The sequence below is a fragment of the Cricetulus griseus genome, chromosome 2, assembly GCF_003668045.3.
Source record: "Cricetulus griseus strain 17A/GY chromosome 2, alternate assembly CriGri-PICRH-1.0, whole genome shotgun sequence".
NCBI classification, from domain to species: Eukaryota; Metazoa; Chordata; class Mammalia; order Rodentia; family Cricetidae; genus Cricetulus; species Cricetulus griseus.
The window spans coordinates 107,424,237-107,437,593 of NC_048595.1; the positions used below are offsets into that span (position 1 = coordinate 107,424,237).

Sequence of the window (13,357 nt, forward strand, 5' to 3'; positions counted from 1 at the left end):
TGAAGTGTTAAATAAAATTGGATTGCCAACAAATTCATCAATTTTAGATCATTTCCAAGTATACTTAACTCTTTTTTTGAAACTGGAACTGCAGATATTGACTTGATCAAGCTTTCTGGTGGAAGAGCCAATACTTGGGAAAGCTACAAGTAAAAAAAAAGAACAGAACAAAATTGTTGATGTATCTATTCCAGAGTAAATGGAATGTTACAAGCACTTAGCATAAATGAATCTCAAATATATGATACTAAGTAAAACTCATATTAAAGAAGGTATATAGTATGATTCAAGCTTTCTGATATAATAGAAAACACAAAACTATCAGACTGAAGTAAAGAGTTGTGGGTGTCAGGGATTGAGTATAACATAATGGTTTGACTATAAAGTAGCAAGCAGGACTCCTTGTCTTTCAATGGATTTCATGTTTGTCAAGTTAAAAGAAAGATTTAAAGAAATATCTGAATCACTGAGAACCCAAAAATATTTTTCATTAAAAATTTATTGAATACCTAATGTATACCAGGGAGTATTTTAGGTATTGGTGCTATAACAATGAATAAAACAATGCAAGGCATTGTTGCCCATTCATGGGGACTAAACTGTAAGTAAGGATTGTAGCTATTTTAGGAAGCAGACCACTCTGGACTGCCCCACAGACATGGAGTTCCAGCATAGGTAACCAAGAAAACCTGCAGCTACACCTTGGTAATGTCAATGAGAATTCTGGAAAGGAAGCTGTGCCATCTGCAGCAGCTAAGGAGAATTTGGAATGTTAGATCCAGAACCTAATTACAATTCATCGTGGGACCTCCCACCATTGGACCTAATATCCTGATTCTAACTAGCTAGACCTAACATCCTGACAAACCTTCTGGGGTGTATTAACTTAACAAAACCCTAGCTCCCCACCCAGCAAAGGGCTAAGAGTGCTGTCAGATAGCATCCAAGGAGTTAACCCCATCTTGTAACCTACCTGGCCAATGGTTCCACCAATATATTTTTAAAATGCTTTGATTTAGAACTTTCTTTGTTCTGCTACTGCAAAAACTCCATGAAATTTGTTTTCATATGGGCACTATGGAAACTGGAGTATCATAAATCCATGTTCCCAGGCCATGGTCCCTCAAATTTGGCTCCAAAATAAACTCTTACCTGCTTTGAGAGTTGTAGATTGGCGTGGCAGTAGTTATGATAGGCATTAATGTCCTGACAATGGTAAGACTAAAAGCTGATCATGAGAACAAAGCAGAGCTAATTCATGGTTTACAGATCCTGCCCAGGGCTAAGAACAGCAGCACCTGCACGGCCTGCGACTATCAATGCCTTCCTGGGATAAAGGTCAGCAGAGTCATAGTTAACAGCTAGAAAGGCAAGTCGAAGATAGAGAAAGGGGCATCAAAGGATGACCACTTCCCTAACTGAGCTCGTATTATCCTGGATCATCTCCCTGGTGGGCCAGAGGGGCATGCACAGGCACTAGAGAAGCCTTGAAACACCTACGCCACCCCAACACTTGCACAAATAACTACAGACTCCCCAACTCTGGATTTCTCTTCCATTCCATTCTAGAGGCAGAAGTCTGCCTCAGTAAAAACCAAAACAAACCATATTGTTTCATTCTCTCTCAGTTTTCCGGGCTTTTTGTTTGTTTGTTTGTTTTTAATTTTGGTCTGTTGTCTTTTCCAGACAGTCAATTCTTTGACTGTCCTGTGCAGTGAATTCAGCTAACACCAGAATCACCATTACACTTCAGGCTCCCTGGCTAGCCAGGCTAGCTGAATGTCAGTCAACTTTAAGTTCAGTAAGAAAAATCTGTCTCAGAGAACGAGATGGACAGTGACTACGAGAAACACACCCAACCTCTGGCCTCTCCATATGAAGGAACACACAAACACACACACACACCGCACATTAAACTCACCGATATAAACTGGAGTTTAATTACTAAAGAACTGCCTAAGAAGCACACGCAGCATCTTCCAGAATTGTCTAAAACAACTCAGCCACACTAGCACAACCCAGGCAGTTGGGTCCATCTGTTTGTTTCCACCTCCCAGAACTGTGGTTTCAGCCTTCTTAGCCACACAGGTTTTTCTACATAAGCTCTGGAAGTTCAGACACATTTACCCAAGAAGCCATCTCCACGGCCCTCAGCATGTTTTGGTTTGTTTTTCGAGACAGGGTTTCTCTGTGTAACAGCCCTAGCTGTCATGGAACTGGCTCTGTAGACCAGGCTGGCCTCAAACTCAGGGATCCACCTGCCTCTTCCTCCCCCGAGTGCTAGGATTAAAGGTGTGTGCCACCACGGCCAGCCCTTAGCATGATTCATAAATATCAATTTTATTCAACGCTCCAAAATATTGTATCTTTTAGAAAGGTAGACTACAAGGTTCCTGGATGAAAGCAAATAATGACTAGAAATGGACGAGGAACATCAATTTCTACAGGGTCTAATCATGTCCCGTAGACATTCCCCCCAGACGAACGGGAATGTCAAGGCACGCAGTGCTTTCGCAGCTCGGGGAGAAGGCAGAGCCGGCCGAGGCTGCACCCTGCGGCCCGGGATCCCGCGGGCTCCCTACTCGCAACAGTACCTGACAGGCGATCGACCTACGAAAGACGCACGCCATGCCGACCAGACGCCCGCCTCCGCACGCCCCGCCTCCGCGCCGGAAGTCGCCTCTGCTTCCGCAAGGGCGCGCGGAAGTGTTCAGTGCGCAAGCACAGGCAGCCGTGGATTATGGCCACTTCCTCGGTGTCCAAGGTACGTGGGGGTGGCGCTTGCCCGTGCTCCGCGGTGTCTCTTTGGCAAGCACGGCGAGGCGGAGGCTTGATGGGCATTGGCTCTGGCTCCGGGAAGAGCAGAACTCGGGCGGCTTTGCCCAGGTCCGGGTTCGAGGCCGCCTTTGCTTTGGCCAAGTAGGCCGTAGCACCTAGGCAAGCCCACCGGCTTCCAAGAATATGCCGCGGCCCCCTCCGCTCCCCGCGTTTTTATTCCCCCACTGAAGTTCTTACGTGCATTTAATTACGTAAACAAAATGACTTTCTGCACTCAGAAATACGAATAAGCAGCTGACCTTGAATTGCCGTGTTAGTAAGGGGGAAAGTTCTAAGAGAAAAAGGGACGCACCAAGAGCGCTAGGAGACCAGCGAAGCTTTTGGAGAAACTGACAGTTTGGCTAAGACCTGAAAACTGAGAATCATGGCGGGCATATAAAAAGCATGAGGGTGGGAGAGCGGAGTGACATGTTCTCTGCCTCAGAATGTAGAAATAGAGTAGCAGATTAAATAGAAAAATCAGGATAACCCGAAAGTGGAGAAAGGAGCGTTAGGAAAAAACGAGAACAGAAACGTAATTCAGATGAGTGTGTTTGGGAATCGTGGACTGCCTAGATGGCAAGAGAGTGCAAATCAAAATGTAGTTTATAAGAGAAATTCTAGGATTGTATCGCCCCCTAGCAGCCTGTGGGGGGTTTACATTTGAGTTAAGATAAATTCGCCATTAGCACCTGCTATATTTCAATAGCACAACAAACAGAGCAGCTGTTTGACATTGAAGTTAAATAAAGTTCTACTGGTCTATGCTACCATGCCGTTGTTTTGTTTTTGTTTTTTTTTTTTTTTTTTTAAGTACGAGGGGTACTGCTGAGTGAAGCTGCCTGATAGAACTGAAAATAGAAGGTCTGAAAGATTTTGTGTTTGGAGTTTGAGGGGCCACCGAGCTGGACTGCCCTTTTTTTTTTTTTTTTTTTTTTTTTTTTTTTTTAAGAGATTTATTAGAAGTGACATTAACACCAGACAGCACGGCAGAGGTTGCAGGGGGATTTGGGCCCATGTGGCAGAGGGAGTCCCTTCACAGTTCACAGGATGAAGCTTTCGGGGAGACTGAAATAGTATCTGTTTTGACTTACAATTCATGGTTGCTTGAAGTAGCCAGCGAGTGTTAAGTTCATGTATTATTTTTTTAGGTGATGGATAAAAACCTTTCCTGTGGGGCATTTCTGAGGGTGTGGAGCAGGGAAGACAAGAATATGAAACGAGTTATTGTAGTTCAAGAAACCAAATTACAGTTACAGAAATTGCCACAGCTTAACCAAAATGGAGACACTTTTCAAAGCATCTCCCCACCTCCTGCTGGGATTACAGGTGGAAGTCCCTCTAGAATTTTTGAAGGACTGACTGGCTGATGGTAGAAAAACAGATTTAAATGCACTAGTATTTTTATTAGAGTTATTCCTTTTTTTTATTTGTCCTTGGCTACAAAGTTCCAGATGTTTTAGATGCCCTGACTTCTAATCCTGTTTGCATAAAACTTCATTTCCTTTTCTTTTCTATTTCTGGATATAACTCTAGTTTGTGCATCCTGGGCAAGTGCTCTACCACTGAGCTGCATCCCCAGCTCTAGACCTCTCAAGTTTGTAAAACTTGTAGAAAATGAGAATTTTTTTCAGAAAAGCCTTTTTTTTTTTTTGACTTCTAACAGAAATAGCTATGTTGATTAATGGTTATGAAGTAGACCTTAAATAAATAAGAACCTTTAAAGACCTTTTAAGCCACTCATTTAACTGCCAACTTTTTAATTTATTTTTTCTTATCCTTAAACCTACGGAGGTATTGTTATTTTTCTCTTCATTCATATATATATTCAATAAGACGTATATGTATGTGTGTGTGTGTATATATATATACATACATATTGTTTTGTTGTGTTTCAAGACAGGGTTTCACTATGTAACAGCCCTGGCTGTCCTGGAACTTGCCTTGTAGACCAGGATAACATAGAAGGCACAGAAATCCGCGTGCCTCTGAGTGCTGGGATTAAAGGCGTGTGCCACTTCCACCTGGCTACTCTTTTCATAGTTTTTGGCTGATGGCCTTCTAGTCTAACATGGTTAACCATATTACTGTTCATATGTTTCTATTAATATTCATTGCTTGTATTCGTATCCTGTGCTCATCTTCATTAATATCCATTTAGAACTCTTTTATGTTTTGCTGCTGCAACAGTGCTATCTTTAACTGATTTGCAGGTCCATATGGAAAGGATGCAGTAATGAGCTTGTCATGGTACAAGGTGCTTCTTAAAAATAGGTACGAGTAATTCACGTAGCGTTACTAGTTGCAAATATAAGACTGTAAGGTACAACTTAATTTGGAACATGTAATCCACATGCCACTTTATATTTTATACAGCTGTCTAACACTAGTCCTGAGATGCCTTTTTTTTGCATATTTTTGCTTCTTTTATTCTTTCATTTTCCATATAAATGGAAATGTTAGGATGCTATGCATGAAATGTAACTTTCATTTTGGTAGAATACACCACAACTAGAAACTTAGGAGCCAAGTACAGTAATCAAATGTAATAATATGAAAGTTAATGTGGCTCCAAAATTACCAGGAAAATTACCTAGCAAGTAGTTAATCATTCTGTATACTGATTGCCTAATGTGCTTGTCAGTACTTTCATAAACATTGAGGAGATGGTTATAAATAACATATGTCTGAGTTATAAATATACTTACAATCTATCAGGGAGACAAAGCAAAGATGTTTGAATCCTGAGATCTTGGGAGAAACATTTCCCTTCAGAGAATCCAGGAGGGTCCCCTGCGAAACAGGCAATTTGATTTGGTTGCATAGTTAGACTGGCTACAAACTCATATAAGGGAAGATGATTTGAACTCTAGATTCTTCTGTCTCCATAAGCACTAAGATTACAAGTGTGTAAACCCTGCCCTGGTTTTCCTTTTTTTTTTTCTTTTGAAGGATGGTTTAATGCATAGCCCATAGGCCTGGAGTTCACTGTATAAACCAGGCTGGCTTCAATCACAGCAGTTCTTTTGCCTCAACTTCCTAAGTGCTGGGATTACAGAGTTGAACAATGAGTTCTGAGCAAAACTGTAATGGATAAATGAAAAAGAGTTTATTAACTGAAAAAGAGATGTTGGATAAAGCAAGAGCCAAAATTATCTACTTACATCCTGGTTGTAGATACTTAGAGTTAATTAAAGAAGAAATCATTTTGGAATGGGAGAGTATCAGTGTTTTAAACTTAATCTATCTTCCTTCCTTCCTTTCTTTTTTATTTATTTGAGGCAGTGTTTCTCTGGGTAGCCCTGGCTGTCCTGGAACTCACTCTGTAGACCAGGCAGACCTTGAATTCAGAGATCTACCTGCCTCTGCTTTCCAAATGCTGGGATTAAAGGTGTGTGCCACCACTGCTTGGCGTTTGATCTTTATTTAAATGTATAATATTAATGTTATTTCCCTTCTAAATTTTACGAAACTTGCACTAAAAGTTTGCCTACCTCTTAGAGCTGGTCCTAAAGAGTGTGAGAACAACCGATGAGACTGAGGAGAAAGAAATGTGTAATTGTTGAAGACTTTTTTCCCCTCTGTATTTCTAAGAGAAGTCTTGTGATTTCTTAGAAAGTGAGAGAAATATATTCCACCCCAGCTCCCTTTTTAAAGAATTGGGGTAAGTAGACTTGTCTGCTTTGTCTAATTTGACTTTGTGCTTCATTCCTTCCTTCCTTCTTTTTTTTTTCTTTCTTAAATAGGGCTGTTTTGTGTTTAAACCAGACTTCAAGAAACGAAAGATCTCTGTGCCAATAGGTAAAGTATCTTAACATCCAGTTTGTTAATATTTGTTCCCCTAGGTCTTCTTAAACTTTAAGTGTGATTATGAGCAAAACACCTTTTTTTTTTGTTTGTTTGGTTTTTTGAGACAGGGTTTCCCTGTGGCTTTGGATACTGTCCTGGAACTAGCTGTTATAGACCAGGCTGGTCTCGAACTCACAGAGATCCGTCTGCCTCTGCCTTCCAAGTGCTGGGATTAAATGCGTGCGCTGCCACCGCCTAGCAAGCAAAACTTCTTAATGTTAGATGTGATTCAACTTACCAGAAATAGTTTAAAGAAAATTAAGGATTTATTCCTTCATTATGTATGTGAGAAACATACCATACAGTGACATCTGAAACCACCAACAATGTAATTATAACAAATTCGGTAGTATATTAAAGCATTTATTATGTGTTAGCCTGTTCGGAGCATTTTTGTTCCTTTAATTCCTTCAGCAAACTTTGGGGATGTAGCATTATTTCCACTGCCATGTAGAAGGATATATAGAAAATAGAAAATGTTCTCAGTATTCTGCTATAGACATCATAGAGCTAGGATTTGAAGCCATCCTCTGATTTTAGACCCTGCAGTGTAACAATTGCTTAATGATACCATTTCATAATGTGAAGCAAGTATTTACATAGAATTTTTATGTTGGATTTCAGTTATAACTTAAGATTTACAGTTTGTAATATTAACACTTTATGTGTACAGCAATATAATTTGAGCTTTGTTTTAGAGTTTTTAAAATTTTTCTTTCATTGTACTGGCTTAAGACTACTAGGTATTGTTTCAGTTTGAAATTGTTTAAGGAATTGACTCTGGTTATAAGAGAGATGGGATGAGGAAAATCATTCCCACTTTTTAGTGTTTACATTCACTGGTTTTGAAACACATACACCCCCCCCACCCCCCCCCCCAGGCTCAGGCCCCCAAGATATCGGCCCAGGACTTCGGCAACCCCAATCACTAGGCAGAGGTGGAAAGCTTGATGCAAACAGCAAGAGGCCTTATTTCAGTTGTTCATCGAACTAATCCCATTAGCTCAGGCCTTTTATCCATCCACCATGACAGATGGCTGGGAAAACACCCTGAGAAACCACGGGACAGAGATCTTATAGGACAGCGTAAGGGGAATGTCTAGAGTACACATAGGCTCAGGATTGGTGTGCCTCCAGGCTTGGACGACTTGCCCTGTGTTGATTGGTCAACTGTTATGGCCTATAGGCCCTCCCAGGGTGGTTGCTATGCTCTGCACAACATTGCTGTGCACTTGTCCATAAAGCACACCCAGAGCCATAAAGCACAGCACCACCAGCTAACTTCTGATTGGTTCCTTGCCACGAGGCAGGCATCTGACCTCCTAGTGACCAAGGCAAGGTCAGGCAAGCATGTATTAGACTGTTATGGCTGCCAAAATGGGGAGCTGGTCCCTTCAGTTTCAATACTTGAGATAATTAGAGAAGAGGGGTGGTTTGTATTTTGCCCATACCATATGTCCTTGACTTGAAGGCATTTAGGTAAATCCCTAAGCAAAAACTGGTAAATTCTCCCACTTAATAGTGTTTTGTGGAATATTGCACATCTATAAAACAGTTGGTAAAACTGGGAAAAGATATTGAGACAGACTGGCAGTAGCAGCAACAGGGCTGTTTACAGGCACTGAAGCACTCACTGAGGAGAAGCCAAGGTGAGGGGAGCTTAACAATGGAATAGCTTCCATTTGCAGTTCCTCTCACCGGAAGTGACGCTCATAGGCTGGTGTCCTTCTGTTGCTCTGACCCAGTTTCCAGGATTATTTTCACTGTGTACTTCAATAGTTACCCAGCACATAAATTCATGCCTTAGTTTGCTATATAGCCTTTTATCATCATTCTACCCAATCAAATAAAATGATTATTTTTTGTCTGTTTAAGGCTGCCTTATTATTTTGCTTTACCTTTTAATAGATTGGTGAACATTCTCTTTTTTGCATCTTAATACCATAACTTTGCCATATTGGCATTATAATGACTTTATTGTGTTGTACAATGTGTGACAAAAATAAGATACTTCTGGCCAGTCGGCGGTGGCATACACCTTTAATCCCAGCACTCAGGAGGCAGAGGCAGGCGGATCTCTGTGAGTTCGACACCAGCTTGGTCTACAACAGCTAGTTCCAGGACGGCCTCCAAAGCCACAGAGATACCTGTCTCAAAAAACCGAAAAAATAAAATAAAGTAAAATAAAATAAGATACTTGTGGAAACTAATTCAACTATTATGAGGAACATTCCTTCATAGGAAAGAAAATGTATTCCAAATTACCAAAAACATAGCACTACTAAAGGATGCTAGAGTGAAAGCTCTAAACTAAGGAATGCAAATTTGATTGAAGGAACTACAAATGTGAAAAAAGGGGCTGGAGAGATGGCTCAGTGGTTAAGAGCACTGACTGTTCTTCCAGAGGTCCTGAGTTCAATTCCCAGCAACCACATGGTGGCTACAACCACCTTGGATGAGATCTGGTGCCCTCTGCTGACATGCAGGCAGAAGACTGTATACATAATAAATAAAAAAAATCTAAAAAAAAAAATGTGAAAAAAGTAGGGAATTGTCAGGAACATGAATGTTTAAATGAAGGAACGGGCCATTAATGTTTTTAAGTATGATTTTAAATTAAATATATCTAGTTATTTAGGGCCTAAACTGTCTTCAGACTCGAAATACTGTTGCTGAGTGCTGGGATTACATTTATATTTGGGTTGGATATGAATTTTTACAACCATCTAAGAATTTTTGTTTATTTTCCAGCTCAATCTATAAATTTGTCTTTATCCAGTTAGTATCCCCTTGTTAATTATTTTTGAGAAGTGCCAAGATCACTATTGGTTTCTTAACATGGCTTTTTTTCTTTTTTAGGATTTTTTATCTTTTTGTATTTTTGCCTGTGTATATGCACATCTGTTATGTACATGTCCGGTGCCTGATACAGAGGCCAAAAAAGTGTGTTAGATACCCTGGAAGTGTAGCTGCAGATGGTTGAGCCATTATTTGGGTGTTGGAAGTCAAACCCAGATTCCCTGCAAGAGCAGCAAGTGTTTTGATTGCTGTGGTACTTCTATATGCCCTTGTTTTTGTTTTAATTAATAAAATTGTGGCTGGGGGAGGATTGGTATGGAAATAGAATTGGACAATAGAACAAAATGTGAAAGTTCAAAAACAGTTCAAAGTATTTATTAGTGTTAGGCTAAAAGAGCATCAGACCAATGGGAGGAAGGGCACAGTAGTCAATAAATAAGTGAGTTTCTGCTATTTCCAAATTGGAGGTCACAACCCATTGCAAGTTATGAAATCACTTTAGTACACTGGGAAATAGAGCTACTATAGGATAAGAATAAAATTTGCTTTATGAAACCTTTGTTTTTTATCTACTGGGTATATATTTATTAGATTTCAAAATAATATATTCCTTGATACACATCGTTTTAAAATTTTTAAAATGATTGCAATAAAAGTATTCTGTTAATCAGCTATTTGGAGAAAACATTTTTAAAAAGAATATAAAACAATACTTATTAGGGCAGAAAGATGGCTCAACTGTTAGAATTGACTGCTATTTTAGAGGAACCAGTGTTGATTCCCAGCACCCACATGGCAGCTAACAACCATATGTTGTTAGTTCCAGTCAAGGGGATTCAACACCCTCTTCTGTCTTTCTTGGCAATGCACCTACCTTTCAGCAAAAGAGAAAAGGATACAAATTAAATCAAAGACTGGACTAACCTATGTCAATAGAACAAAGACAGTATGAAAAATAGTTGAATAGAGAAGAGTTGAAAGTATTCATGTAAGGTAAAAGAAGATGCAGATATGGATGAAGACATTAATGTTGGCTGTGTATACCTTGAACTGAAAATCATTAAATAGAAGGTTAGAGAGTCACTTGTAAGGAATAGAACTTTAAAGTTTTAAATGTCTTTTTTAGTATGATAAAAAATGAAATATAAAGTATGGGACTGGAAAGATGGCTGAGGTTAAAAGCACTGGCTGCTCCTCTGTGAGAGGTCTTGAGTTCAATTCCCAGCAACCACATGGTGGCTCACCACCATCTATAAGGAGATCTGGTGCCCTCTTGTGGCCTGCAGGCATGCATGTATGTAGGCAGAGCAACTGTATACATGATAAATAAATAAATCTTAAAAAAAAAAAGATAAAGTACTATTTTTCTCCAATGTATAGAGAAAGATGTCTACATAGACACATGGTTTTTTTTGATGTGTAGAAAATGTTTTGATACCTCTCCACCACGCTATGTGTCTCTGCACACATCTTAATTTTATTGTGTTAGAAAACAAACTGACTTTCTGTTTTTTTGTAGAAGATTATTTTAAAAATGAGAAACTTGAGTCTGAGGACAGTAAACTTCGATTTGAAACGTATCACTTGCTATGGCAACGGATGAAATCCGAAACAGAGGTGAATAATTTCCTTTTTACATTTCTGTAGGAAAATTCTGTAAATCTTGTATTTGTTCCTTCCCATATTTCTAATGATTTATAAGAGTATGCATAGAAAATGAGAAATAATAACCAATACAACTGTTATACCTCAAAGAAGATAATGTGTCATGTTCTAAATATTAAGCATAGCATCAGTTATTGGGACATGGTATTTGCTAAGATAAAGAACTTTACTATGGTGACAGACACTCTTAAATTCAGTTAAGAAGTTACACAAGTCTGAAATAAAGAGATTTCTAAACTTGTTCTAACATCCAGTTTTCACTGTTTTGTTTGTTTTGGGTTCTTGAGAAATGTATGGGGTTAACACTAGCTCAGGCTGGCTTAGAACTTACTACATGCTCTCACTGTGAGTGTCTCCAGTAGAGCAAGTCAGTAGCTCCAGTGCCAACAGCTTATTCTGCTTAACCAATACATTGCTATAGTGTTTTTGTTTTGCATGAGAGGTACACACAGCTTTTAAGTGGATACTGAGAATTCTAACTAAGGACTCTTACCCTCTGAGCTGCCTTTCTAGCCCACCTACTTTCTCATCTCTGTTTCCCATCTATCATTATTACTTTACACTTCACTTTGCTCATTGGTGTAGCATGAATAATAAAGACCCAGAGACAGATACTGGGGTTCAAATTGAAGATCAGAGAAGCAAAATGGCCACACTACCAGAGAGCTCTTTTAATCTCTACCAGGGGTGGGTGATCCTGACCTCAACATGGCTGGATACTAAATTGCCCAAGACTGAATACTGAATGCCCTGCTCCTATCTCATATACCTCTCTAGTGCTGGGATTAAAGGTGTGAGCTCCGTTTCTCTTCTGGAATAATTCATTCTCATGTAGCCCTGGGTGGCCTTGAACTCACAGAAATCTATCTACCTCTTGTCTCCTGAGTCCTGGGATTAAGGGTGTGTGCCACCACTGCCTAACTGCTGCTGCTTCCTTTTTTTTTTTTTTTTTTTCCTGAGACAGGGTTTCTGTGTATTTCTTTGGAGGTTGTCCTAGAACTCATTCTGTAGACCAGGCTGGCCTCAAACTCACAGAGATCTGGCTGCCTCTGCTTCCCCAGTGCTAGGATTAAAGGCATGCACCACCAACGCCCAGGTCACTGCCCACCTTCTATGGCTGTGGCTAGCTTTGCATTCTGATCTTCAGTGGCTTTATTAAATCATAAACAATCTATCACCACACAATGATGCTTTCCATGGAATCCTTCAAGATACTTGAGTTTATGGTCTCCAATTTAGGCTAGTTTCCTTCCTTCCTTCCTTCCTTCCTTCCTTCCTTCCTTCCTTCCTTCCTTTCTTCCTTCCTTCCTTCCTTAAGATTTATTTTACTTTTGGTTATTGTACATATGTGGGTGGGTGGGTGCACATGAGTGCAGGTGCCTTCAGGAGAAGGACACTGGATTCACGGAGTTAGAGTTTACATGGAAGGTTGTAAGCCTTCCACTGGGAGCTGAGCTCCGGTCCTCAGCCTGAGCAGTATGACTGCTAAAATACCTTACAACCTGCTGTCTGTCTTCATTTCTTAACTTAGATTATCATAATATCCCTATAACATGTGTTCCTGACATCATACCTTTCTAATCTGCCACTAGCTTTTTGATGTCTGAGTCATATTAGGAACATTCCCAAGTTTCAGACAAATGCAAACCTATCCCACACTTTTGGATGGGTTTCTTACAGCCCTTTTACTAGTGCCACCTACTTTATCCTCTGACCTTCACTGTGGTGCCAAATTAGCCTTTCATTCCTTATAGCTCTTTGAGTCCTCTCCTTACAGTATAAAGTCCAAATCCTTTAAAATCATGGTGTTTGTTTCATGAACTAGACTTTCACCTGTTTGTGCACCCTGCAGCCTCTTCTCCTCTCACATTGGATTATTTCATACTCAGTGGTTATCCAAAGTTTTGTGCTTTCTTTTTTTGATTCTACAACTTGTCCTTTTTCCAACTTACCTTTGCCTCCTGGCTGTATCACCAGATCTTGCTTTGGTTCAAATAAATTACCTCTTCAGCTTAAAATAGATGTTTCTAGTTTTGCCTATTTATCTTTTTAGGGGAAAGACTATTTTTTTTCTTTCTTTTTTTTTTTTGGTTTTTTGAGGCAGGGTTTCTCTGTGGCTTTGGATGCCGTCCTGGAACTAGCTCTTATAGACCAGGCTGGTCTCGAACTCACATAGATCCACCTGCCTCTGCCTCCCAAGTGCTGCGTTTAAAGGCGTGCGCCACTG

The 13,357-nt window shown here is 39.9% G+C and overlaps 2 protein-coding genes across 9 annotated transcripts in view; one reads left to right on the plus strand and one right to left on the minus strand.

Moving 5' to 3' along the window:
* The window catches only part of Rars2 (arginyl-tRNA synthetase 2, mitochondrial), a 47,057-nt gene extending 44,360 nt beyond the window's left edge, over window positions 1–2,697 (minus strand). The window contains exons 1-2 of the mRNA XM_027403408.2: window positions 2,595–2,697; window positions 70–143 (exon numbers count right to left, since the gene is read on the minus strand). Of these exons, the coding sequence (XP_027259209.1) occupies window positions 70–143; window positions 2,595–2,630 (110 nt within the window). The 5' untranslated portion in view covers window positions 2,631–2,697. The remainder of the gene's footprint in view (window positions 1–69; window positions 144–2,594) is intronic.
* The window catches only part of Orc3 (origin recognition complex subunit 3), a 62,679-nt gene continuing 51,998 nt past the window's right edge, over window positions 2,677–13,357 (plus strand). For 2 of the 8 annotated variants that reach the window (XM_027403401.2, XM_027403402.2), the window contains exons 1-3: window positions 2,677–2,764; window positions 6,564–6,618; window positions 10,985–11,082. In XM_027403401.2, coding sequence (XP_027259202.1) covers window positions 2,741–2,764; window positions 6,564–6,618; window positions 10,985–11,082 — 177 coding nt within the window. In that variant the 5' untranslated portion in view covers window positions 2,677–2,740. Of the gene's footprint in view, window positions 2,765–5,030; window positions 5,092–6,318; window positions 6,482–6,563; window positions 6,619–10,984; window positions 11,083–13,357 lie in introns of those variants that run through there. The other 6 variants (XM_027403404.2, XM_027403407.2, XM_027403406.2 and 3 more) reach the window with 5 other exon arrangements.